This window comes from Taeniopygia guttata, chromosome 5, assembly GCF_048771995.1.
Source record: "Taeniopygia guttata chromosome 5, bTaeGut7.mat, whole genome shotgun sequence".
Classification (NCBI taxonomy): Eukaryota; Metazoa; Chordata; class Aves; order Passeriformes; family Estrildidae; genus Taeniopygia; species Taeniopygia guttata.
In genome coordinates, this window is record NC_133030.1 from 61,553,643 (window position 1) to 61,580,457 (window position 26,815).

The 26,815-nt window shown below is 43.2% G+C and overlaps 2 protein-coding genes and 1 long non-coding RNA gene across 15 annotated transcripts in view; 2 read left to right on the plus strand and 1 right to left on the minus strand.

The window, feature by feature from the left end:
• Positions 1-577, minus strand: part of FBXO34 (F-box protein 34) — a 39,242-nt gene extending 38,665 nt beyond the window's left edge. For 7 of the 10 annotated variants that reach the window (XM_072930572.1, XM_030275238.4, XM_030275235.4 and 4 more), the window contains exon 1: positions 416-577. The gene's annotated coding sequence lies outside the window, so the exon portion shown is untranslated. The remainder of the gene's footprint in view (positions 1-415) is intronic. The other 3 variants (XM_041716361.2, XM_072930570.1, XM_030275240.4) reach the window with 2 other exon arrangements.
• Positions 89-6,199, plus strand: LOC116808507 (uncharacterized). Its single transcript, XR_012056572.1, has 3 exons — positions 89-211; positions 1,281-1,425; positions 5,415-6,199. It is a non-coding gene; the product is annotated as an uncharacterized lncRNA (long non-coding RNA).
• A 786-nt stretch (positions 6,200-6,985) lies between these two features.
• Positions 6,986-26,398, plus strand: DLGAP5 (DLG associated protein 5). 4 transcript variants are annotated; one of them, XM_072930557.1, is made up of 20 exons: positions 6,986-7,075; positions 7,697-7,754; positions 9,832-10,081; positions 11,233-11,441; positions 11,868-11,972; positions 12,396-12,480; positions 14,171-14,266; positions 14,988-15,058; positions 16,696-16,988; positions 17,333-17,445; positions 17,525-17,645; positions 18,033-18,118; positions 18,677-18,837; positions 19,555-19,647; positions 21,013-21,232; positions 22,261-22,474; positions 22,827-22,884; positions 23,938-24,121; positions 24,463-24,512; positions 25,199-26,398. In XM_072930557.1, the coding sequence occupies exons 3-20, from the start codon at positions 9,841-9,843 to the stop codon at positions 25,319-25,321; spliced, it is 2,523 nt and encodes an 840-aa protein (XP_072786658.1). In that variant the 5' UTR covers positions 6,986-7,075; positions 7,697-7,754; positions 9,832-9,840; the 3' UTR covers positions 25,322-26,398. The 4 variants fall into 4 exon arrangements, with proteins under 4 accessions (XP_072786658.1, XP_032604808.3, XP_072786660.1 ...); XM_032748917.3 differs by lacking the exon at positions 6,986-7,075 and adding an exon at positions 7,081-7,138; XM_072930559.1 differs by lacking the exon at positions 6,986-7,075 and adding an exon at positions 7,081-7,138 and having other exon boundaries at positions 17,528-17,645.
• The last annotated feature ends 417 nt before the right edge of the window (positions 26,399-26,815 follow it).

Here is a 26,815-nt window from a genome sequence, read left to right on the forward strand (position 1 = left end):
ACCGGCCACGCGTGGGACGGGCGCGTTACGCAACCGCGGGGGAGCGGAGATGCTCCGCGCCGCGCACGGTGACCGGGAGCTGCGGGGAACACGGCACCGCTCCCGCCGGGCCGGGAGAGCCGCGGCAGCGCTGCCAGCGGGAAGGAGCACCACAAAACCCCCGCGGAGGCCGGGCGCTGAGGAAGCAGCGCGGACAGAATAAAGCGAGAGGGTACAACAGAACCAAGCGGAGCGCGCTGCCCGCGGCGCGGCCCCGTCCTGCGGGCGGCAGCGGCCCCTCGGCGGCCCCGCAGCCGCCATGGCCGGCGGAGCGCGGGCGCTGCGGGCGGGCCCCGCTCGCCGCCCACCTGCCCGCACCGCGCCGAACGCAGCGCCCACCCACCCACCCACCCCTGCCGCGCCCGCGGGAGCCTACCGGGAGCGGGGCCGCAGGACGGGCCGTGGCGGAGCCGCCAGGCTCGGCTCGGCTTGGCTCGGCTCGGCCGGATCCCCCCTGCGCCCGGCGGCGGCGGGAGGAGCCGGGCGGCCGCGCCAATCCGGGGCGGAGCGGGGCGGGACGCGGAGCCGCCGGGGAGGGACGCGGAGCCGCCCCCGCGCCGCGCCAGGCACCGGTCGCCCCGCCGCGCCAGGCACCGGGGGCTCGGCTCGGGGCGCTTCCCGGCCTCCGAGCTCCTCGCAAGTGCCTGTTCGAGGCCAGCGAGTTCCAAGGCAGCTCCCGGCGCTGGCGACCCCGTGGTTCTCCGCTCTCCCCGGTTTTGCCGGGCTTGCCGCTCACCGGTGAGGTTTAGCGACCAACGTGGCACTGAAAGCCACGGGGGTGCCAGTTCCCAGCCCGATGCGGGGACACCGGCTGCTTATCAGTGAGTTTAGTCTGGGCTAAAAATCTGTAAGGTCCTGTGCCGGAAGCCAAAAATTCGTTCGATAAACCTCCTGGCTTTGAAACCTACTGAACTCCCAGCAGGACCAGAAATATCACAGAATCAATTAGGCTGGAAACGACCTCTGAGATCATCGAGTCCAACCCATGACGGAACAACACCCTGTCAACCAGATGATGGCACTGAGTGCCACGTCTAGTTTTTCCTTAAACACCTCCAGGGATGGTGACTCTACCATCTCCCTGGGCAGTCCATCCCAAAAGACGTGCAGGGAGGTCACTGGGAGTGTCTCTCCCTACTGGAGCCCCACCAGCGTGGTGCCAGCCTTGCCAGCTTGTTTTGCCAACGTTTCCTCCCCAGCACAATCACTAAATACCCTTTGCTGTCATCTGTCCTTGGCAGAGGTAAACAAGAGCTGCTGGTCGTGCTGTAGATGTATCCACAGCAGTGGTTTTTCATGCAAGTGTCACTCCAGCCATCTTCTCTGCGCAGTGCTCAAGAAGTCCCAGCCTGCAGAGAGAAAGAGAAGTGTACTCTGAAACCAAAGGTATTGACAACAAGAGAGAAACACAAAGAGAAGGCATTGGGAAAGGGGAATTAAGTGGTGGCATCAGATGATAGTTTGAACCTAAAAGGGTTTCTACAAGAAGGAGCTTCCCCTCTCCTGGAAAGATTTAGGCAAATCGTTTCCAGTTAGATGATGGAAGCAGGCACCTAACTGAAAAGTCCTGTTTTCTTACCACCCCAGGGAACAGCAGAAAGTTGTTCAGAGGACATTTAGGTTGGATATCAGGAAAGTGCAGAGGGTGGTGGGGCACTGCCCAGGCTCCCCAGGGAATGGTCACAGCTCCTAAGCTGACAGAGCTCAAGAAGCATTTGGAATACGCTCTCAGGCACAGGGTGGGATTGTTGGGGTGTCTGTGCAGGGCCAGGAGTTGGACTGGATGGACCTTGTGGGTGCCTTTCCACTCAGGATATTCTGTGACTCTATGATTCCCTGACCTGCTGGAGGGCAGCACTACTCACTCTCTGGTTACACTACTGAGAGGAGATCCTTGAAACTGTTCTCAAACTAAAAAGTGTGTCAGCACAGCACTGTGCCATGACAGTCCTGATGAGGGGCAGAGCTAATTAGCCAAGGCCCAGCATCACATTTATATGGTGTCTCAGATGGCTGAGATGAAATCTCCCAAAGTCTCTGGAGCCCCTGTTGACCACAGCCACAATATACAAATCCCTCCCAGGGTGGGAGGGAAGACAGAGGTGAGTCGCTGAAGGCCAAATATTAGACAAGGACAGGACAGAAAACAGATCCTACTGTTCTCACCCCTCCAGTACTTTCTCCTCTGAACTGTAACAAACCACAGAACAACAATGGGATTCAGCTTCTGCTGACACAGTAGTCTCCTGTGTTCCACGGGAAAATTCTGTGTTTTGGTATAGGATCAAATGCACATGGGAATAAAACCTATTTACTAGCATGGCCCCACAGTTTGGTGACATACAGTTAGATGCAAGATATCCCCAGGTGACTTAAAGGGGAATGAAATATCTGTCCTGTCATATTAGAAAAAGGTCTCACAAAGACATGGCCCCAATCTTTTGTTGTAAATTGATAAAGACAGTGAACTGCCATTTGCTGCTAAGTGACTTCTAATGATTAAACAACCTTTCTCCTCTCACCCCCTCGAGGCAGTTAGTGATAATATAAGAAAGATTTTGCACATTGTTTAGCTTAAATGGCCATCTGGCCCTTCTGCATTTCAGTAGCCTTGAACATTAAAATAAAACAAAAGATAAAGAAAACCAGTCCTATCTTATCAGAGACCTGGAGAAGTTTAACTCTGTCAGAGCAAAGAGAATTAACCAAGTCCTTACAGCTCTTTTATTGTTTCCATCCTAATTAGCAGTCATATTCCTCACAGCTTATGTTGTACTCCCTAAACCAAGAGAAGAAACTGTCCCTTACTGGCTGTATTAATTTTAACCATGAAACACAATTCCAACAGTTCCATCTAGCTTCCACAGGAGGTGTTCTGCCCCTGGGCAATGGAGACACAATGGAGGCACATGCCAAAAAAAAATACAGGTTTTCTGCCAAAATTAAAAAAAAAAAAAAACAAAAAAAAAAACCAAAAAAAAAAAACCCACCCAAACTGGAATTATTGTGCAAGTAGGGAAAAGGATGCTCTTTTCAGAGGAAAATGTAATGGTCTTGGCCTAACTCAAAACCTACTTCCTGATGCTGAGATTCCATCTAATCCCACCCCACTGAGTGGTTTCTTCATCTGCTTTTGCTCAAGGGGATAAAAACACAATTTCCCCAAAGCAACCCATTCAAAGTCACTGGAAACAAAAAAAAAAAAAAAAAAACCAAAAAAAAAAAAAAAGTTTGGTCTCAGCTTATGGTTGATTTATGGTTGAATCCAGCATTTCTTCTGGGGTAAATTCCCACTCCCCTCTGCCATGGAAAAAAAACTAAGAAGGGTTGAGTTTGTTTGGAAAGAAGTGTGATATCCTTAAGAATGTGGCCTTGGGCTTTGAAGAAAGAAGCCAGCTGAGGATGCTTTCACCTGCAGTGCTGGAGCGAGTTTGTGAGTGAAATCTCTAGCAGCAGGGAACCTTTGGTGTAAACACCCTGTAAATAACAGAGGATGCACAGATATGCTGAGATAAAACCACTCAGCCTGTGTTCCCAAGTGCACTTTTCATGCTGACATTGCTAGTTTGCATTTTTGTGAAAGCTGGGAGCTTATAAATGTGCTACAACATCCAGCTTTTGGGTATCAGCTGCCAGAGTGCAATAGAATCTCCAGAGTCAGGTACCTTATCCTATTTATAGCCAGAGACACTTCCCAAGGGCAAGTGGAAACTCCCACCTGGGAGCAGAGACCAGGGAGAAGGAAACATCAAAGGAGGGATGTATTAAAGTCACTTTGCATAGCCAGTGTAGGTGTTTCCATCAGCTCAGGATCCCAGGCCCACACGTTGGGGTTTAGGAGTCTGTCAGTGCTCTTTGAAGGATTGGAGCAATAACAAATTCTGTTTAACACCGTGGGTGTCAAGGTTGCATTTGATGTTATTTGTTGTATGTGCTGATCTGAGGGTGGAGAAATACCCAGGAAAGGGAAGACATTCTCCAGGCTCATCCAGGTGAGAGTCCAAACATCTCTCTCTACTTGCTTGGACCATTGCATCCTCCCAGGTGACAAGCTGAGGCACTGTTGGGGGTGACTTCTTCCCATTCCTGGTAAAAATGGGCTGCAGAGCAAAACAAACCACACAGAACAGAGCAAGAGGCTTAACTGTGTTTCCTAGTTGCTCCAAGATAGGAATTTCACTTCTGTTTTCTGCTCCTAGAATTTGTTCTTGTTTTTCAACTAGCAAGCACTTCAGATGAAAAGCCTGAGCAGAAGTTTGAACAGCAGCCAATGCATCAAAATGAATTTGCTGTTCAATATTTGATTGAGAGGTTATCAATTGAATTTGGCAACCTGTGCCCTCTGCAGTGCTTTATTTTGCCTACAGAGGATTTTCTTTGACTGCATGTAAGTGGCTGTGGGGTACAGCTTTATAGCTCCATTTACCTGTACTTTCACCAAAAACATGATCAGAAAATGTAATTATTTCAGGGCTAAATTTGAGGATAGATTTCCCCACACACTCCATATTGCACTTGATATGTGCAAGGGTGGGGAGAATCACCTTCACAAAGAATAATATTCTGTGTGAAGGAATGAAGAGCAGAAGGAGCAAGTTAGCAGATTGCCACATAATGATCTCCTCAGTACAAAATGTATGGGATAATGACAGTTATATTGCCAAGAAGTAAAGATATTCAAATTGGTTCCCAAACCTCAATGGCTAAAATGGGATATTATCATAAAATCATCAGGTCTGTATGAGAACAAGGAGTTCAACCTTTCAGGCATGGCTAATACGTGCACAGGATAATGAGTTTAGAATTTCACATCCCTTGTTTATTTCTATGAAATGGTAATATGTTTATTCCTCTTAACACAATATTTCTCTTAGCACAATAAAATCAGTAGCAATCAGGAATTTGGCTGGAAAATACCTGATCTGAGTGTTTTAAATGATATTACTTTAAAATCTTAGCATTATTCAAACACACTGAGGCCCTTGTGGTGACCTAAATATTGTCACTGGAAGGTGTCTCTGCAGCATGTGAAGGAACCCCATTCTGGCTGTAACCTACCTGGCTCAGGTAACACCTGCAGAGGTGCACAGAAAGCCCAGGGCAGGTACTCAGGTTCCTCAAGGGCCCACAGCTGTGTTATCACTCCTCTTGTTACTTCAACTCCTGAGATTAAGCCCAGGCCGCAGCAAAGCTTCCCAAATTCTGTATGGACACCCACAAGAGTGGAAATAAGCAAAAGTATCAGTCCACATGCTCCAAGGAGCAAACAAGTCTTGTTTCAGCATATTGAAGTATGCAGTAAGAAAAAAACCCCAATTTTTGGTTGAAATGATGACACTCCTAAATTCACTTTCTCCCTAAAACTTGTGTTTCAGCATGGCTAACGTAATTGGACTATATCCTGATATAAGGTACAATTGCTGATGTCCTCAAATTCCACTGCCATAGAAGAAAAAGAGGAGTAAGAAAACCAGCAAATCCCAAGGATTGCATTGGATTGGACTCTGTACACTCCACAGAGCTGAGCTCCCGTGGTTCTGTTTAATTGGATCTTTTTCAAACCATCACTTTGGCAGCACTCAATAACCTCCATACTGATCTTTTATTATCTCTAACAAATAAATGACTGCAGGATTAGGCTGGATGGTCAATATTTGTGACCTTTGCTGTAACCTTTGTCAGTCTGTGCAGAAACAGGGTGACTCTTCCCGGACTGCTCCAGTCTGGGATGCCTGGAGACACTCACCCTGCTTGCTGCCGTGGGGAACAGCTCTGTTCTCTTATTGTGGTGCTTAATCCATTTATTGCTGCCTTCAAATCTCATTTTTATACAAAATTACTGATATATTTGTGTAACGCCGGAGGGGATCCCGCATTTTCGGGCTGCTGGAAGGGCAGGGCTGTCTGCCGCTGACCGCCGCTCCTGCTACTCAGCAGTTTCCCTTTTCCAAACACTTTTTTTTTTTTTTTTTTTTCCTCCAAGCGTCGTCCCCATTTTTGCAGTGCCACCAAGCGGATGGTTCCCCCGTCAGCATTTGAATTTCCCACTTCTAAACAAGCAGAGAACTCTCCAGTAGTTGAGCATTGTGTTAAACGCAACCCACCTCAGCAAACCGCGGGGTTGGTGCGCTGGCAGGAAATAAAGGGTCGTTAATAAAAACCACTTTCATAATATGTTTGTGGCCCTTTCAGACTTGTGAAGACCAGGCTTCGGCTCCTCAGGAGGTGGCACAACGCGGATATTAAGGTGTGGGTACAGATGTTGTGGGCTCCCCGGTTCAGGAGAGACGTGGAGCTCCTGGAGTGGGTGCAGGGAGGGAGGACAGCGGGAATGGAGCATCTCCTTGCCCGGGAAAGGCTGAAGGAGCTGGGGCTGTTCCGTCTCCAGAGGGGACCTGATCTTTGTCTGTCCCTGGGGGCAGCAATGGCACCAGAGGAACCAGCAGGAACTGATGCCCACAGGTTCCACCTGAACATGAGGAAGAACTTCCCTGTGAGTGACTGAGCCATGAAGAGACACCAGAGAGGGTGTGGAGTCTCCCTCACTGCCGATATATAATATAGATATATAAAAAGATATTCCCGAGCCGTCTGGACACAATCCCGTGCCCTGTGCTCAGGGATGACCCTGCTGCAGCAGGCAGATGGGGCCAGATGAGCCACGGCCGTCCTTTCCAGTTCTGTCCGTTCTGGGATTCGGTGGGTGGTGGGAGGGCTCATCACTATCCCCGAATCCTGCTGGCAGTGAGGGCTTTGGAAGCCCAAACGGGCGTCAAGTGTCCCCGGGCACAGGTCACCCTCAGGCACAACCGACACCGCCGCCATCTTAGCGCCCTCAGCGGCTTCACCTCCCTCACTCGCCCAGCCAATGAGCGGCAAGTATGAGCGGGGCAGTTCCCCAAACAGCCAATGGAAATTAAGCATGTCATCGAGCGACCAATGAGCAGCCAGCTGTGGCGTTCCGGCGCTGCCAATCACCGCCCACGGTGAGGCCAAAGGGAGCGGGCGGCCCGCGCTGGCCAATGAGCGTTGGCGGGTGAGATTTGAAAGCGAGGCGGGGCGGTGCGCGAGGGGCTGCGCGGGGCCGGGACAGGGACGGGTAATGGCGGGCCCGGGGGGCTCGGGGGTCCCGCGGTGGGATTTGGGAGTCCTGGAGGGGCTGTGAGCGCTCAGGGGAACCTTATTGCGCTCCGTAAGGGGTCCCGGCGTGGGGGTCTCGCCTGGCGGTGGGCTGGCAGCGGTGCGTTGTCTCTGAGTTGAGGGAGCACCGGGGGTGCTGGCGGGGAAGGGGCTGAGGGGACAGTCCTGAGGCGACCCCGCACAGCCGGGCCCGGGTGTGCCCCACAGGCTGCTCCGACCCCCGCGGCCCGTCTCGAAACCGTTGAGTCCAGGCTTTGCTCAGTCTCTCTTTAAAAGTAGCGATGTTTGCTATTCCTGCTCTGTTTTCTCACTATTCAGCCTAAAATGTTTTCGTGCTCGTTTTGCTCTTTGGTTCTTAAGGTGTTGTTGGTCAAAAGTGTCTTTTTTCCATGATCAGCTTTAATTTTTGGTACTATACATTAGCCAGTCACAAATCCTTTGTGTAAGCCCTCTGTCCCTTTCTTGCTAATAGTTTTACTTGAGTTTATGCCAATTTAAATACCAATTAATCTTCTAGGCTCCTGTTTGGGCAAGATACTCCACGGGAACAGTAACCTGGGAAGAAGAGGAGACAGGTATTTTTGTTCTAAACACAGCTTTGGGATATTGAGCATGACATACTTTTTTAATGAGCAAGGTAACCTTGCTGTACGTAAAGAACATGGTTTAGGGTGCATTTAGGAACTTTGTACTGAAAAAGGATGAGTGTAGAGACTAAACTGCTGCTTTGAGCAATATTTATTATCCACTGGGCTCAAAAGCCCGCTGCTTCTAGGACACAGTTAGGAGAGATGTATTCCCACTGTTTTCTTCATGGCTTTCTATAATGCCATGAAATTGCTAATAATTCTGTAATGACTAATTCTGTAATTACTAGCAGGATCAGTTCAAATGTGATTATTGGAGATGCTTATTAATTAACCTCCCTTAATCACTTAAATGGAAAGCAGGGCAAATATGACCTATGAACTGCAGTGGAGTTTTTTGCACTCTTCATTAGCTGGCATTTTTAATCAATTTCTGAAAGCTGGAATGCAAGATGCAGGTTGAAGCCCAAGATATTCACAATTTGGGTGGTGCTGGTGTGGACCAGCTCTTCTAGGATTGTGTGGAGGAGATCCAGTCTCTGATTTGAGTTTTGATTTTTATTCCCATTTGCTCTTTAATTTCCACTGACCATTTTTTCTGTCTTGAAAAAAAGGAGCACGATGTACTGATTTTGGTTGCTGTCAAGCAATTTTTGGTTTCTGTTCTAAGCAATTCCAGGAGGTTGTGCAGGTGCTGTTGGTGCAAGTTTCTCCTTCCATAAACACTTTCATGGAGTGGGGAACAGGGAGCTGCCACTGCCAGCACTGATGGCATCTGGACAGGCTTGGGCTGTATTCTTTCTTCCAACAGCTCAGGTTCTCTCCTTGATTGCTTTTCCTGTAAATATATTCAGTATTTTTCTGCATTATTTATATTTTGCTGCTTATTTTCCTTCTAAGATTTTGGTTTTCCAGCTAGGCTGCTGGTTGAGTATTTGCTTTTTGTTGGCAAATAGATGGGGGGGGGATGGACACCCATTGTCCAAATCCTGCACACCCATTGTCAAGGCTTGTCAGTTCACTGATGGTTCTTTCAGTTTGATCAGAGCATGCTGTCCTGAAATGAAGAGCCTCAGTAAATGATTATTTACCAATGAATTAATAACTGCTGGGTGTTTAGTTTAGCTCTGTCACCCTGCTTACTGTCAAGCTGTTTTCTGTAAGTGGTGGAAGATGAGATGTGTGAGGTGGAAAACCCTTGACAAGGCAAGTTTCATTGGGGGATGCAGGGGATAACAGAATCCCAGAATGGTTTGGGTAGGAAGGGCCTTAAAGCCCATCTTGTTTCCATCCCCTGCCATGGGCAGGGACACCTTCCACCATCCCAGGGTGCTCCAAACCCCATCCAACCTGGCTTTGAACACTTCCAGGGGTGGGGCAGCTAAAGCAGCTTCTCTGGGCACCCTGTGCCAGGGCCTCACCACCTTCACGGAGCAAACTTTCTTTTCAATGTCCCATCTATCCCTGCCCTTTGTCTGTTTACATCCATTCCCCCTTGTCCTGTCATTCCAGGCCCCCTCCACCTCTCCTGGAGCCCCTTTAGGTTCTGTTAGCACAGCAAGTGCAAACCAGCTGACTGGTTTCCCCAGGGTAAAAAAAGATGGGAAAAATTCTGCTTGAAATAACCACTATTGTATTGCAGTTGCATCCTGGAAACATCCTGGTTGTGAGTACTCTGCTGCATGGCAAAATTCCTTGCTATCAGATAGGTCTAATCTAAATGGAATGTTGCTTCCAAGTATTGTCCTACAGCCCTGTCATTTACTTGCTCATCTCCTTAATGTGGAAAACAGCTGTGGAGAAAGTAGCCCAGCCAATCCCAGGCGTGGATGCAGTGTCCCCTCCTAATTCTGTGCCAGGCTTGGTGACCACTCAACACCCAAATTGCTCCCTGGAATGCATAAAAATAATGAGAAATTGCTGAAAGAGTCGGTGCTGAAATTGTCATTTGAGTTTTTTCTGGTCACATAGAAAAATTAAGAATTCAGTGTTTTGCTCATAACATTAACAAATTGGAAAATAAACCATGACAGCGTTTTCCTAATTGCTGTGATTGTTGTCTAAGGTTATCAGGATGGCTGCTACTTCCCAGTTTGCCAATAGATACAAGAAGGATTTGAGTACAGAAGCCCTCAGAACCAAGGTTGCCCGCAGGAAATCCATCCTTCAGAAGGAAAACAGGCACAAGCTCTTCGAAAAGGGCCGGCAGCTCGGGCTGGCAGATGTCAATGCTCAGCCCTCCAAGGAGAGGGGAATTCCTGAGCTCAAGGAACCCAGGGAGTTGTGCTCTCAAGAGAACAGCAGTGTGAAACAGAGTAAGTAAAGAATTGCTGTAGACATTTTTTTTAAGTGTTAAAAATTATAAGTAGGTTTAGTAGCATTATCACAGAAAACCTACTAGCAGTCAACATTTTAATTTGACGAAACCTTCAAGATTTAAAACCCTGTCAGCCTTTCCAAGTGTTAAAATCAAGACAATAAAATCTTAATACCCTCCTCACTGCTCCAGTGGTATGAATGAAGCTTAGCTTTGATTTGTCTGCAGCAGCTGAAGGAAGAATGCATTTTGTTATTAATATTCAATAGAAAGTGTCTCTATGTTTGCTTTGTCCTTTAGGATGTGGAAAACTCCAGTCTAAAATAACCTATACAATTATTAATGGGTAAATGCATAGTATGATTTTATTTTGAAAATAGCTAATTTATGACAACTTATTTTCCTCTCAGAAAATAGAGCCTGCATATATGCTGAATTCTCCCCCCTGGCTCTCCTGGATGCTTGTGGTCTAAGAAATTAAGTTAATGTTTTAAAATATTAACAGTTTTTTTTTTTTTTTTAGAAACACTTTCACCTTTAGTATTTTGATAGCAGAAGATTATTGGAGGATAGTAATTTTTTGAAGATTATTGGAGTGCAGTCTGTATGTAATAGTACCAAATATGAAATTTAATACATTTGTCTTGATTATCTTTCATAAATTTCAACTTTAAGTGGATATTAATTTTTCAGGTAGACATAATTCAAGTTTGGCAACATCTTAAGGTTTTATTCTTTCATATAACTTCTGCCTCATTTATTCTCAGCCTGAGTCAGACTTTGGTATCTGAAGCTGAGTTTTCAATGACATTGCAATTGTTTGAATAGAGAAACTGGTACAAATAAACCAAATAAAAATATGAGGTGTTGATTTTCATACCAGTAACCTTGCAAGGCTGTGAAATGGGAGTGAGTTTATAGTAATCCTCAGGTGGATATTTAGGCAAGTCTATTTGTAAGTTGAAATTTACCATTGAATTCCCTTTTAGTGGGAAGGTTTAAAACACTTGAGAGATTCCAGTCAGTTCTGCTCTTCTTCTCTTACGTTCCTCTTCTAGCTGGGCAAAGTTTATTGGAAATTTCTGACTTGTTGGCTCAAAAACCATCTTCATGATTTTGTAACACATCTGTCTTGCATGCCTGCTGCAGAAGCAGCCCCAAATGCAGCCACCAAGAGGATGAACGAGCGCAGGGAGATGCTCCAGCGCTACAAGGAGGAAAAGGAGCTTCGCAAACTGCAGGAGCAGAGAGAGAGAGCCAAGAAAGGGGTGTTCAAGGTTGGGCTGTACAGACCAGCTGCACCTGGATTTCTTGCACTTGCTGCTGAGGAACCTGCAGCAGCAAAGCCAAGAGAGAAGGTAACAGTGGTAATATTTCATATCTAAATTAGTTGCATCTGTGTACTCTCTTTGTGTACAAGATTATTCCAAATAAGCTGTTTATATTGCAAATGCTTTGTTAATGTTATGATAAGGGAGTAATTTGGCTCATTCTCTTTTCTAAACAAAGCTGGAAATAGTATTAATGATATGTGGATTTTTGTATTTGTGACTTCGTTCAGTTCAAAATCTGGAATGATTCATCCACAAATAAAAGAGCTGTGTTATTTTAGAACTAGTGACTTGTTCATATTTATTCAACTCAGCTTTGAAAGTTTTCCAGATTGCACACTTTACTCATTTTGCACAGACACGTTGTTTTCCACATTTATGCTTCTTGCTCAGTCTCTGTGACAAAGGGAAAAAGAAATTTATTAACTCTCATTTCCTTGGGGATGTTTCCAGGCAGCTCCTGCTTTCTCTGGAAGGATTACTCGGTCAAAAGCCAAGATCCAAGAAGGAAAATCTATGATACCAACTCTGATACCAACTGTATCTAAGTCCTCTATGGTTTGTTTCTTACATATAACTTATATATAACTTCAGTGAATAAATTTAGAGAAAGGGATGCAATTTCAGACTCAGAGTAGTATCTTTACAAGTTTGAGTAGATCAGTACAAGCAGAAAAGAGCACAGGTTTTCTGGATCTGTTTGTCAATCAGGTTTTTCAAGATACTTAAACTGTTGCTTAAATATTTTTCTTCATTCTTTTTCTGACAATGTATTAACTAGTTGGATAATGCACAATAACATATCCCTAAACCAATCTATTTTAAGTTATCCTTAATGTCTCTCTACTTTCTAAAGCCCCTTGTGCCAAATAATTTGACTTTTTCCTTTACTGTGATCTAGGATAGATGAGGAAAGAAATTGGACTACTGAATTTCTGGAAATCTGATGATTGACATAAAGCCTGTTTTTTTTATTCCTAGGTCAGTGCCCAAGGGCAGAGCATGCGCTCTACACAGGCAGGACATAAACAGATGAGCACAGCCAAAGTGGCTGAAAAAGAGAAAGGTATGGAAATACAGCTGAACCTGAAAGTTGGGGTTTTCTGGGGGAAAGATCCACAGTACATTTTTGGGTGTATGAAGGAAGGAGGAGATTTTAAGATGGCCATTTCTACCAAGGGCAGCAGCTGGCAGATTATCAAGTGTGTGGCTCCAGGGATCACATGAGCTTGTTGCCTCCAAAGGCTGGGGAAAATGGAATGCAGGATCCTGACAGTCCTGGTTACTGATTATTCCCCCTGGGAGAGGGACAAGAAACAGGTCAGTAGGCAAATTGCACAGCTGCCAGATGCCTCAGCTCCTGGAGCTGTGCAGAGGTTTCTGTTTGCCTCAAGAAGAACATCACAGGTAGAGACTGCTGTTAGAAAAGAGCAAGTGTCTTCTGTGTCACTTTGTGCCACAATTACAGATATTTCTTAAGAAAACAGCAATTAAAAATCAACAACTTGTGCCACCTTTAACGGATTAGAATACCTTGGATCAGAAACTCATCTTCAGAGCTCAGTGATATCCTTAAGTAGATACAACCAAGTCATGTGGAATGTTGATGTTAATGCAAGATAGTAATTCAGAGTGAAATGACTGTCACATCATTAATCTAATCAAATCAGCAAGCTGCAGACTTTTATTTAATTTCAGTAGTGCCTTTGGTGAATACTGAAAATATGTATTCATTAGTGTTTGATATAGCAATTAAAATGTTTAATTTTTGCAAAATGGTCATCCATTTATTGTTTCTGTTTAAAATTGATTATTTCTTTTGTACTGTATCAAGGATATACATTATATGTACTTAAACTTCCCTGCCCATGGCAGGGAGGTTGGAATGAGGTGATCCTTAAGGTCCCTTCTAGCCCAAACCATTCTGTGATTCTTTGAAACACCAGTATAAAGGATGTTTGGGAAGTGAATATTTGATAAACCCAATGTTGTAGTTATTTACCCAGTGATTTTTTCCCCAACTTTTCATTCTACCTACAGAAACACAGCTTGACAATAAAGACAGGAATAGCATTAACAGTAACCAAGTGGGGATTTCAGACAGGCAGGGAATGGAATAAAGAGCTCCCATGAAATTTGTCTGTGCAAGGAAAATGCTGTCATTTAAAAAGCCTATTAGAAACAGTGCTAAAATACAAAGATGAAAATTATGAATATAGATAATATGGTGCATGAACTTGTCATGTATTATAAAGTATTTCAGAGCAAATTAGTCTTAAGAGTACTTTGTTAGATAGCATTAAATTCTAACCTTGGAAATCTTTTATATAATGGCCAGGGCATCACTTTGTTACACCAATGGCTTGCTTTAGCTTCCAGCTGTGCAAATAACCATGGCAAAGATATTAATCTTAAAAACTTCATCTGTGAAACAGGGGGGGCCTTGACTCTCCTTGCAGGGAGCAATGGGAAGCATTCCTTAGCTTTGTGCATGGCATCAAACACACTGGTACCCTGATGGACCTGTGCAGTAAAACCACCTCCAGTCAGGGCCCCTCAATGCATTGTCTGGATGCCAGGGCCAAGCTGTGCTCTGAACGGACCAAAACCACCCAAACTTGTTCATTCTGGCAAACCCATGCAACTGATAACTGCTAGTGCATTTTTCTGATTTCTACAAACTGGAAACTTTCAGTTATTACTTGAGTGCAGCTCCTCATTAAACTTGGAATCTCTGGGATTAATCTCTCTTGCAGTGTTGCAGACTGCAGCCCAACCAGCCCCCAGTGTGAGAGTCACCAGAGCAGCTGCCTCTGCAGCCAGGCAGGTGCTGAAACCAACTTCTACTGCTGGTAAGTGAGGCAGAGTTGTGCAGCTCAGCTGTACCTTAGGCTGCATTTAAGTCATGCCAAATTATCATCTAAGAAAAGGGCTAAGTGCTGGATCACTCAGCCTCTTGGCTGGAGCTCTAGTGCAATATCTACATCAACATGTTGAAACCAACACTGGACAGTTTCCCACAAAACCCATCAGTGTGGAGCATCCACGTCCACATGGTAATTACAAACTCAAAGAACAAAGCCAGAATTGGTAAAGATTGCCCTTTGGCTGTTTATTTAATATGTTATTCATATTTATGAAGCAGGAATATCTCTGGAAGAGATGAGAGCCTTTGTTTTTCAGGTGAGGAATTTGTTTACTAGAATTCAGTCCACCAACAGAATTCATATGCCATATAGAAATGAAAAATCTAAACTCAAACTGGCTTGAAACTCTCTCTTCAACCTTTTAGGAAATAAGGTGACTTTTATTTTTACTATATGGCAAGATCTAAAGATTGATGACTTAATAAACCTGTTTTCTTGGTGATACATCTGTTACTAGGCTGTTAAATCCTAGGCAAGGTTTTCTTTTGAATGAACTTTTGCAATGCTATTTGTTCCCTCTAACCACCTCCCACCCAAGAAATAAAACAGTCTCTATCTTTAGCAACTGAATTTTTATAGCAGTGTTTTTGTGAAAGATTACATGAATCAGCTGCCTTTTTGACCTCTGGGAGTGTCTTTTTTGTAGGTAACCAGTCACAGAGAAAGGCAGCAAGTGTAGGAAAGCAGAAGAAAGCTGTCAAACCTGATCCCATAAAGGTAGGTTATGTAATAGTTGAAATGGAAAAACAGTAAAACTAATTTAAGAGCCAATAACTGTGTCATTGTAGCTGAAGTGCTCAAACATAAAAGTAGTAATTTCAGTAATAAGCTAGAATTTGGGAAGTAGTTGTTACGTATTTATACTGCCATATTTTAAAAATTAAGAACAAATTTAGTGCTCATATAGAGTTACAGGATATTTTGACTTGGAAGAGACCCACAAGGATCATCTCTGTCCAGCTCCTGGCCCTTCACAGGACAGCCCCAAGAATCCCACCATGGATGTGGACGTGACTGAATGATGGGATTACTAATCAGGATTTGGACAATGATTTCAAATAGACAAGAAGTTCTTGCATGACATATATCTGTTTTTTTAACTAGTCAGAAAAAATGGGCAGCTTTGCTGGTTTAATCTAGCAGCTGTAAATTTTGTGCAGTTCATTCCTTTTTGAAGTGTATTCTGAATGGATCCTTTTCCTGCTCAGGTAACAATATGAGACTCTAGAAGCTAAGAAACAAACACAATTTTAGGTTTTGAACCATCAAAAAATAAAGCTGGAAATGCTGTTCTCTGCATGATTTACAGCTGAAGGCAGTCATTGTGGTTCTTGGTGTCATCACTGCCAGAATTTTTTATGCATTTATGTGCAGACAGTTCTGTGCAAGAGCTATCCATGATTTTTTTCCTTCTTTTGCTCCACTCTTCCCTCTCACACCTCCAGTCTCCTCTTTGTTCCTGTAACTGGAGCTGCTTTGGGGTGTTTGAGATTGTGCAATCACACCCAAGCAGGAGGTGAGAGCACTTGTATCTTCCTTGGACAAGCACCTCTTCACAGGCAGGAGTCCCTGCCAGTTGGTAAACTCTTGTTGTAACCACAGGCAGCTCATTTGAAAAGGCTGGCTAAAAGCAAAATTCAAGGTTTACATTCCTAGCAGAGGTGACTGAAGTATAACAAGACTTTCAGTGGATTGAAGATGCATATTTTCTTGAAAAAACTCAAAGTTTTTCTAGCTGGCTTGAGCTAACAATCTCAGTTAGGTATCTCAGAAATGTGTTCTGTGTGACTATCTGGTCACTCATCTCATAAGAATGTGAATTATTGTTTAATTTTTTTCTCCTCTTTTAATGATATTCTGTGGTGGTAACTGCACTTGTCTTGGATTGCATTCCTCAGCTATCAGCCTTTTCCAGCTTGTTTTTCAGTCTTTGGATTGGAGTATGTGCATAAACTATGATTAGTCAGCAGTCCTAGTTGGATTTAGAGCCAGTAATTCTGCTCTTGAGGATTTTATCACCTTAAAGCTTTTTTTTTTTTTTTTTTTTTCCCTAGAAATGGGAGCATTTGTCAATTTTAATTATTGTTTGGTTGGTAAGGTGTTCTGCTTTAGCCCCTGGAGTGAATTGTTCCATTCTTTGTAATGAAGTGTTAACTTCTGTCTCTAGAATGATTTTCAGGTGTCAAAAATGGGTTGAACTTGTTGGTAGCTCATCACTTCTGTTCAGGTGTGCTGTTTTAGGAGCTGATTTACCTTAAGCTGTTGCCTTCCTGATGGCTTTCAGGCACTCATGTTACAATTCAGCTCATGCATATTGGTTTGATGATTTGATTTGTCTACCTATGCTGTTACAGATTATTTCTTCTGAACATGAAGTGGAGACAAATGCTGGAGTGGATCCAGGGCTGAAAAGTTCTGCAGCTGATTCCAAACACTCTACACCAGTAGAGCTTCAGCAAGAGCAGACCTCAGTGGAAAACAACAAATTTTCTCCAAGGAGACCCAGAACACGCTCCTTTGCACCTCAAAACTTTGTGTTTCAGCCTCTGAGTGGATTGGCAACCTACACTGTGACACCCATGTCTCCTTCAAGGGCAAATGCCTTTTTGACACCCAGTGCTGTCTGGAATTTTTCAAAATCTCCAGTGTAAGAGTCTTCCTTCTAATGGGGCCTAAAATGCAAGTGAACCTCTGTGGGGATGCAGAAAACCATTTTTATATAGAAAGATTCACTTTGTAACAAAGTGTTGCAACACCTGATCCTCATGGTTTCTGTCATTGCTTATACACAACAGCAATTGTGGATATAATCCATTATTCTGTCTGTGCTTGAGGAGCAGCTGTCAAAGACTCCGCACTGATTTATTTATTTGAGTTCTCTAGTGTTGTGTGGAGGTTTGCCTTCTAAACTGTGCATTTCTGTGAAATTTGCCATATTTGATGTCACTTTCTCGATGTGTCTTAACTAAATGTACTTTTGTTTGTTTCCAGCAACATATTTGAAAAATCCAGTGAAACTAAAGCACAAAGGCCAAATTTAAAAAGTCAAACTTCTGTTGAAGGCATTCAAGAACAGCAAATGACCACAAGCTTGAAAGGAGGAGGTAGGAAGTTCACATTTAGTTTATGCTGATGCTTTTAATTATCACCAGATTCTGAACAAATTCCTTTCATACTTTTCAGCAGGTGAATCAGATGGGAGAACTTCCACTCAGGGATCAAGCAAAACAACTCCTGTCTTAACAGCACTGGCAGTGAAGTCAGATGATACAAGAGAGCAAGAGCATGATGTGCCCTATTTCAGGTTTGGGTTCACTTGTTTCACTTCACTGATGTCTATTTGAAGATTCTTAATAAGAAAAATGAAACTTCTTCCAATGATCAGCTTAATTTAATGGCGATTGGTGTCTGTCAGCTGTGACCTGAGCAGGTAGACATTCCTGTTTTCCTTTTTGTACCCTAAGTGCAAGGAAAGTATGTAAACTTATGGAGACTAACACCTTGCCCTAAGAATCATGAGCTTGAAAGCAGTAGAAAAGAAATTGTACTTTAGCCACTCAACAAAAATAAAACAATCCAATCTTCAGCTCAAAGACTCTGGATTGAGTCTCTGAGAGCTAAAGGATATTATCATTAACAGCCACAAGTCAGGAAATTCTCCAGATCTTTTTCTCTACCCCTGTATTTTCAGAAACATTCTTCGGACTGAGAAGGAGAGGCTGTTGTCTTGGTGCCTGCAGTGGGAAGGGAACCTTGAGCTGGACATTCCAGAGGATGGTAAGAGTGAGCTGCAGTAGGCACCAGAAGGGGTGTTCTGGGAGCTGAATGGGACAGAGAAAGAAGGACATGTATGTATTATTTGCAAAATAGCAAAAGAAATCTGCGAAGCTGTACTAGAGAAAGTTTAGAGTTGGATCTGACCCAAGATACAAAGTCTCCTATTGCTAAAATTTGTGTAGCACTTGCAGTGATGGTGATTGATAAAGTGAACAAAGTGCACATCAAAATAATTGTTCTATTGCCAGTCTGAATTGTATTTAAATGTAGGAACTTTAACCAAGCTGATTTTTAAAAATAAGATTAGTTTGAGTGTGGAATAATTGCCCTTATCTGGGAAAACACAGATGACTCCAGCAATTATCTTTAAGACTTGAGAGAGTAATTTTTTTTTTTTTTTTTTTTTTGGAAAGAAGCAACTTCAGGGCATTTCAGTGGATGGGAAAGCTCCATCTGAATTGAATTGCAGGTTTGCAATAGGTGGGACAACGAATTCCAGACTCGTCAAACACTTATTTATCCAAGATATCCTGTATTTTTTTTTCTTGTTGCTACCAGCTAAAGACCTGATTCGCTCCACAGTTGGTCAGACAAGGCTGCTCATAGGAGAAAGGTTCAAACAGTTTGAAGGACTGGTTGATAATTGTGAATTTAAACGAGGTGAAAAAGAAACCACATGTACAGACCTGGATGGATTTTGGGATATGATTAATTTTCAGGTATGTACTTGCATGTTAACTTAGTAGGATAAAACTGATGGAGCTGTTTACGAAACAAGTATAGAAACTTTTTTGGTTCTGTTTTTTATCTTTAATGTAAAAAATGCAGGTCCTTGTTTTAACACCTTGTGACAATGAATAGTTTCAGTTGGGATGAGTTATAATTCATGAACCAGTTATTCTCTTGTGTCTTCTTGTGGCCTGTGTGCCTTGTCTGTCTCTGGAATGAATGTTTGGCCAAATCTTACTCTGTTTTGGAGTGAGGATAATCACAATGTCTACTTCCCAGTTTTTGTAAAATTTCTGAAGCTCACTGAAAAGTAGGGGTTCCATGCTTCAGTATGAGAATAATGCAGAAATTACAATAACTCTATTTAGGGCTGAGCTTAGGTGGTAGAAAACCTTCATATCTTTTCCTCTGTTAATGCTTTCTTTAGTTTCAGAATGAAATATAATCTGAATTATCATAAGAGCTCTCAACGTTATTTGTAAATCAGCATTCAACAAAGGAGTTTGTAAGTAGTTACATTAAATGCAGAGATGGATTTGATGTGATCCCAGTCACAAGTTTTGACTTCTCTGCAGAAAGCATAAGAGTTTGATCTGCTTCTTCAGAAGTATTTGAGAGATGTTTCCTGCAGGATGGAAGACTGTGCTTGTTTGAGTAAAGGTTATTTTACAATGCGTTCTTTTGCTTTCCTTAAATGCGACCAACAGATTGAAGATGTGAATAAAAAATTTGATAATCTGGTGAAGCTTCAAGACAATGAGTGGCAGCCACTTGATGTCCCAAGCAAAGAAGTTGCTAAGGTATGAATAGCCCCTAAAGCACATCTTGCATGGTGGCTTCTTTAGATATGTTGAATATTCAGTGAAATTCCTCTCAGGGTGCACCCTTCTCCCTCACCTCTCTTGTATTATTTGGTGGGTTTAGTCTTAGTTGCCTCTTTTGGCTGGTAAGATTAGAGCTAAGAATTAATTACTTTTTTGGAGTCATTGTATTCTTTGCTAGTAAGACAAATCTCTTAAATTTAGGATATAAACTTACTCTTCGGATATAAAACAATTTATCTGGGCCACTGACTTAACTGGAAGGTAAACCACACAGGAATTTGGGAGTGACTGCCAGTTTTGAGCAGGGGATGCTGGATTGTAATGGTGTCCCATTAAGTCAACACCATGGGTGGCTTTAAACTGCTGCTTCTCTAAGCACAAATGGATCTGACACTCTCCAAAATAAGTTAGTGCTTATTGCAAAATAAGCTGTAATGTGAGTTGTTTTATCTACTCTTTGGTTTGAAATACATAATTGCTTCTGAGTGTTGAGTTGTGTTTGCATTGCCTAAACTCTGTGCAATTCCTTGAGACTGCTTAACTAATCATAACCTTGAGATGAAGGTGGATAAGAAACTTCAGGCATGGGAAAACAGAAGGAATGTTGTCTGTGGGATCTGCCCCTAAATACCAGGACTCTTCAAGTGGTACAAAACAAAACTTCCTTTGGAAAACTGAATGCCAAGAGAGGCTTCACTGAATGCCTGGAGTCTGTCCTGTGGTTACACTCTGTCCCTGCCACTAGGAGTCCCTGCATCCCAGTGCTTCCAAAATCGTACTGAATTTATTAGGGAAAAAAGTGATATTGAGGATTTTTGAACTGCATATTCATTTGAAAAAAAAAAATTAATGTTGTCATCACTTTAACAGCTGGATGGCAGCCCACGAGATGCTGGGGGTGGGCAGAGGCCTTGATGCATAAAATTGTAGAATTGTTGAGGTGGGGAAAGTCCAACCCCCAGCACTGGCAATGCCACCACCAAACCCTGTCCCCAAATGCCACATGGCTTTCAAATCCCTCCAGGGGTGGGGACTCTGCCCTTCCCTGGGCAGCTGTGCCAGGGCTGGACAAGCCTTTCAGTAAAAATATTTTTCCTGATATCCAATCCAAACCTCCCCTGGTGCAAATTAATCCAGTTCCTCTCCTGTTCCCTGGGGGCAGAGCCTGAATCCCACCTGGCTGCTCCCTCCTGTCAGGGAGTGCTGCAGAGCCCTGAGGTCCCCCCTGTGCCTCCTTTTGCTCCTTGCTGTGTCTGTGGCAGCAGCACCTGCGTAGAGGTTCATGTGGAATTGCTCCTCTCCAGAATTTCCAGGTGTGACCCAGCTTTCTTACCATTCCAGAAAAAGGCAGCTCCAAGTGGAGTGCCCAAGGCCAAGGTGGAAGAAGCTGCCAGAGCTGCTGCCCGGAGCCGCCTGGCTTCTGTGAAAGCAGCCATGAGGGACAGAATGAAGCAGGGGTCAGCTGCTGAGGGTGCACATCAGGAGAGGCTGCCAGAGGCAGAAAAAGTGGTTTTTGAAGCAGGATTTTTCAGGATTGAAAGCCCTGTGAAAAACTTTTCAGGTAGGTGAAGCTTAATTGTGATTTCTGTGATCTGAAAGTACCAAAGAGAGCTTAATGCATTTCACTGGGGAGAGGAATTGTGCTGTTTATACTGGCTACAACTCCATGACTGGACGCTCTGTTTCAACCAGTGACTGATTACATCAGGGCTCCAAAGTAAACTGGTGTACATGAATGTGCTGATTTGAGTGGTTATGGCAGCATGAAATCCCTGCTTAGACAGAGGTGAAATAGCTGGTTCAGGTTTTTCCAGTATAAATTTAATAATGAAATTCTAATCTGAGCATTCCCAGATACAGACGATGAGTTTAATCATCAAAGTCAATGCCAGCTCACATCCTCTAATTGTAGGACAGAACTTGGGATTTTTTTTTTAAACTAAACCTCTTGCAGTGCTGTCTTCAAATCTGCAAATAAAGTCCACTCATAATCTGTGCTCATGGTTAATAAGATTGTAACATAATCCAGTTTGCTATAAAAGCTGTTTAATAGTTCAGGTTTTTTAACAGGTGCTCAAAATATAACTTCATTTTCAGCACTTTATCTTAATGACATCGATGTGCAGCCAGTATTTCCAGTAGTTCTCATTCTTTCACATTTCTAGTTCATAACTTGATTTAAAATTCCCATTTTTTGAGCACAGATCTCTCTTCTCATGACAAAGCTAACAGTTTTTTTCATGGTCCTCTTGTTAGGAGGGAGCTTCTGAAAAGCTTTGAGCAACACTGGATTTAAGCCAACTCCAGCAGAGAATCTGTTCTAAATCTATGTCTTTTAAACTCTATTAAAATTGCCTAATTTGAAAGATGGAAGTTAATAATTTCAATTTCTCTTTGCAAGTGTATATAACATTTCCATCTTGTATAAAATGGAATATTTGTATAAGATGATTCAAATATTGGATAGTATTTGTATAAGATGATTCAGCAAGCAGAAGACAATTGTGTCCCTGATTAGAATCATAATGATCAGTTCATTTCAGCTTCTGGAAACTGGTGTAGGAATGAAATATTAAACACATTTTCCAGGTTTGCTTCCAAGGACCCCTGGAAAACTGGCAAATCCAAGATCATCCACTAGATCTTTGCTTGCTTCTCCTCTCTGTGGCCCTGAGGATGCAACTGCAAAACAAACCCCATCAGGCCTCAAAGGCTTCCACCCAGCACAAAGTTTGAAAATGGACCAACTTCCCACTGAACAATCTCCCCCATTGGATAAACTCCCTGATGGCCTTGAACAAAGGTAGGCATGTTAAAGCAGCTCTTAATTAACCTTGTACAAATCATTTTAGGGTTGGAACTGAAAGACATGATGTTAAAACCCATTAAATGTTCCCTTTTGATTTGGCAATGATAAAGTTTGCAAAGTACTTGTGACTTTTCCTTCCCTTAAGCAAATATTAAGAGCTTTGCCCAAATGTAATTTTGCTACTGGGGTAGAAGTTTGTTTGCCCAGGAAGTTTGACTTTGATGTAGCTCACTAGTGCCAACCAAGGCAGCAAAACTGCAGAACAAATTGTAAGATTATGGACAAGTCAGAAGGTGATTGATGAAGATGATTGAGAAGAGTGAAAATGTTTTGGTTTCTCTTCCAGCATTTCTGTGGTTGCAGAAGAAATGTGTCTGGTTGCTGGCACAGCAGAGGGAAATAAGGTAAGTCATGCATTGTTCATGGATGTGCTTTAAATATTCTGTTTTTACTAGCAAAGGAAAAATTCTTTTGATTACCCCAGACACTTGGACTTCTGATCAAATCCTCCCTTAGAAATCTTGTGGATTCCTCACAGTGGTGCTTTTTACCTCTGGGTGGACAAAAGTAGGGAGTGCTGCAGTTTGGGCACCTTGTCTTGCTCTTTAGAACTGAATTTGAAGGTCCTTGACTGCTCCAGGAGGACACTTGTCACTTGGACAAGCAATCTTCCTGGAAGTCCACCACCTCCTGTTTTCTGGTGTGGATTTTTTAAATGCTTGTGCATTTATGGACCCTGACTAAAAGCAGCAGCACTCAGTCCTCAGAGCATCCTCCACAGCAGAGCACTGGGCTCTTAATCTCCTTAAAGGTATAGCAAGAGGTAATCCAAGTGTCAGAAATCCATGTCCTGAAATGTCCAGGCAATGGTGACATTGCCTGTGTTTGAGTAACCTTGAAAAATCAGGAATGTGGCCTCTGATTCAGATGATACTGTGCTATCAGTGGAAGTCAGTGCTTTGGAGTCAATCACACTTTAGTAACTTTCATTGGAAATAGTCTTTAAATTTTATTTGTTACTGCTTGACTGCAGCAGTCATTTCCCCTCCCATCCCCCTACATATGATATATATTTTTTTAAATCCTTGTTACTAATTTTTTATTGTGGCTTTTACTTCATCCTTTCTCTATTAAAATGAGAGTTGGTGATTTCACTCTCTGGAGAAACCTTTCAGTGCTGCTGATGGGTTTTTCTGGAGGAAAAGTCACCAGATAACACTTGAAGTTCAAAACCTTCTTTCCTGTGGAAGAAGTTCCCTTATACTGTCAGAGGGATTTTCAGGCTTTAAAGAGTGTTTGGGATATGAGTCACAGCTTTAACCCTGAGCCTTGTACAGTGCCTGGAGTTAAAACTCCATCTCTGCTGAGCTGTCCATAAAATCTGTAGGTTAGATGTGTGGACTTGGTCTGACATAGTGAGGATGTGGCTGGGAACAGAGAAAATCCCTCTTTTTCAGGTCCTGGGAGATTCTAGCAGTGACTCAAAAGCAGTGGATGGCATGGAAGAGATGGAACTGTCTGAACAGGACAAGGACAGACATCTGTCAGAAGCTGCAGAGCAAGGACAAGACATCATCATGTGCAGCCCAGAGAAGGAGACCAGCTCTGCTCGGTCTGGAGAGCCACAAATGCATCAGACAGGTGCTTATCTTAGAGCTGCATGGTGCAGCTTGGGTGGCATTGCTGGGGCCTTCTGGTTATCCTAAGGATTCCTGGTAATCTGAATATTACTCTTTGAAATCAGATTGATTTGTGTGTGCTGTTAGAAAAGCCTCCCTTAGCTGGTTGCACATGAGCAAACAGTGCCCCTGGATTTCTCTGTACAGTTTCTGAGGGATCTGTAAAACAGAAAGCTAATATAAAGCAATAAATACAGTTTAGAGTTTGAATTTCTTCTTTCAATAAATACAGAAAAGAATATTGTTTTTTCAGCTTTCACAGCATGAGACTTATTTTTTTTTAATTATATACTTATTTTTCAGATGTTTCATGCAGTGATTTGACACTCATTGACAGAAATCCTTTTGATATGGTAAGTTGACCTTCAAGTTTATTTGACTAAGGCAAGCTGCATGTTGCAGGACTGTTCACCTTTGCTGCAAACTCAGTTACTGCACAAAGAAAATTAAACTCTTAGAGATGTTATCAAGACAATTGATGTAGCTTTAAATACAAACCACATTCCAGCTGTCTCCTTGCTGTACTCACACTGGTATTCCTTATTGTACATGATGAGTGTAGGATGAATCAAGACATTTGTAGCAGGACAATGTCTGATTCTTCTCAGATTGAGCCTTTAAATTGTGTTTCTTACAAATTTCCTTGTAGAAATTCCTTTTTTTTTTTTTCTTCCTGGGATTTTTAAAGTCTACTCCAAATCTTTTTTTAATCACCTCAGCATTAGAGCTGGAAGTAACATTCAGCAGAGAAAAGCAGGTGTGCAAAAGCTTTCACATTTAATACAATTAATAGAATCTGGGTGTAGGTTTTCTTGTGAAAAATTCTTTTTTAAAATATGGATTACTGACTTGAGTAAGGAGCGTCTGTCTTCAACAGTGATTACCACTTCAAAAAGTGATTACCATGTGTAATCACTTTTTATTTTATGCCTGGGAAATAAGCTTGCAGAATTACTTTTGGGGAAATCAGAGTCCTTCCAGTGCTCTGTGGTTTAAGTGTTTCTCAAACTCTGACTCCACACTCTGGCTTCTCCCACAGCCAATGCTGGATGCTGAGCTTCCCTTCACTCCAGTCAAGACCAGAGCCCAGAAGTTTGCAGCAGCTGAAGTATTTTGTGACCTCATCATGTTTTCTCCTGTTGGTCCCTCCGGGGATCAATGAAAAGTGACTTTAAATGCAAAATGTGTAAATGCTATGAACAGGAAGCCCACAGAGGCTATCTGGAACACAATCTGCTGCCCTGGGACTGTGTTGAGAGAGGAAGAGTACCCATGGTAATTAATCTGATAATGGGGTTTGTCTCATTTGATGGTGTGTGATGCACCAAGCTCTGCTGTACATCAGCAGTGGGCTGTGTTCTGGTGATGCCTGCTGTGTCCTCTGGCTGTAAATTCTGACTGCAACCCACAGCATTTTTATGTTGGTATCATTTAATGTATCTCCTGTCTCCTCCAGGTTGTAAAACTGTTCACCTTTAAGCTTTTCTACCCTGACCTGACTGACCTCATGACTTATTGTTATTACAGGGTGCCCACCCTCCAGCTGTGCCTGTATCTGCTGGGAGGGCACCTTGTGGGGTGAGACCCGGGCTGTTCCCTCCCCAGAACACTGCCATGCTCTGGGGGTACCTCTGCACCCCAGGCTGCAGTGCCTGGTGTGTTGACACCTGCCTCAGCACCAGCTCTGGCAGGGTTGGATGCATGCAGTTCTTTCCTGAGATAGTTTTCCTGGTGTGTAACAACCACTGGACTTGTAATGTCAGAAACTAACTCAGAGCAAGGATTTCTAAGTCAGATAATACCTTTTCTTGGTGTTGTATTGAAATAGGCATTGATCTTATTTCCTATAAGGATGCAGTTTTCTATTATCTTAAGGAGCCATGTTTTCTACTTGTTTTTGACATGTTTATGCTCAGTCTCTTCTCTCATCTTGTTCCTTGTGCATTCCCCATCCAGACTGTAAAATATTTCTGCATAAGGAGCATGCCAGTTCTATAGACTGTGGATTTGAGGAGTAGCATTACAGTACTACCAGTTGTTGTATTTTTAACAAATACCTCACTGGGCTTCTTCTTGTACTGGTGACCTGAGTGTAACACACACATCCTTCCACCAGCCTTGATCCCAAACCAAGCAGAGATTTCAGTCCCTCAGCAGAAAGTGTTGCTGCCACTGCCAGGGGCTAAGTTTTAACCTGGAAGCTGTGTACTGATTACACTGAATAAAGAGAGGAAGCTGATGTGTGCTGGAATCCATTTTCTTCATTTCTAAACTCCTGTTTTAGGGATTCTTTCAGGGTTATTTTAATGACTTTCCTGCTGGGGAATGGTTTGGTTTGGGAGGGAACTCAAAACCCATCCAGTTCCAGCCCCTGCCAGGGGCAGGGACACCTTCCACAGACCAGGTTGCTCCAAGCCCCATCCAACCTGGTCTGGAGCACTGCCAGGGCTGGGGCAGCCACAGCTTCTCCATGCTGCTGCTAGCAGTGTGCTGCTCTAGGCTGCTGCATCTGCTGGCAATTTTAACACTCTGCTTGTAACTTGGCACTCAAAGTATAAAAGGAGTCACTGTTATAAAACAGCATGAGCCACATCAGGGAAAGCTTTAGAAACTTCAGTGGTGGCTGTTGCACTGTTCTTGTTTTCCAGACAAGACT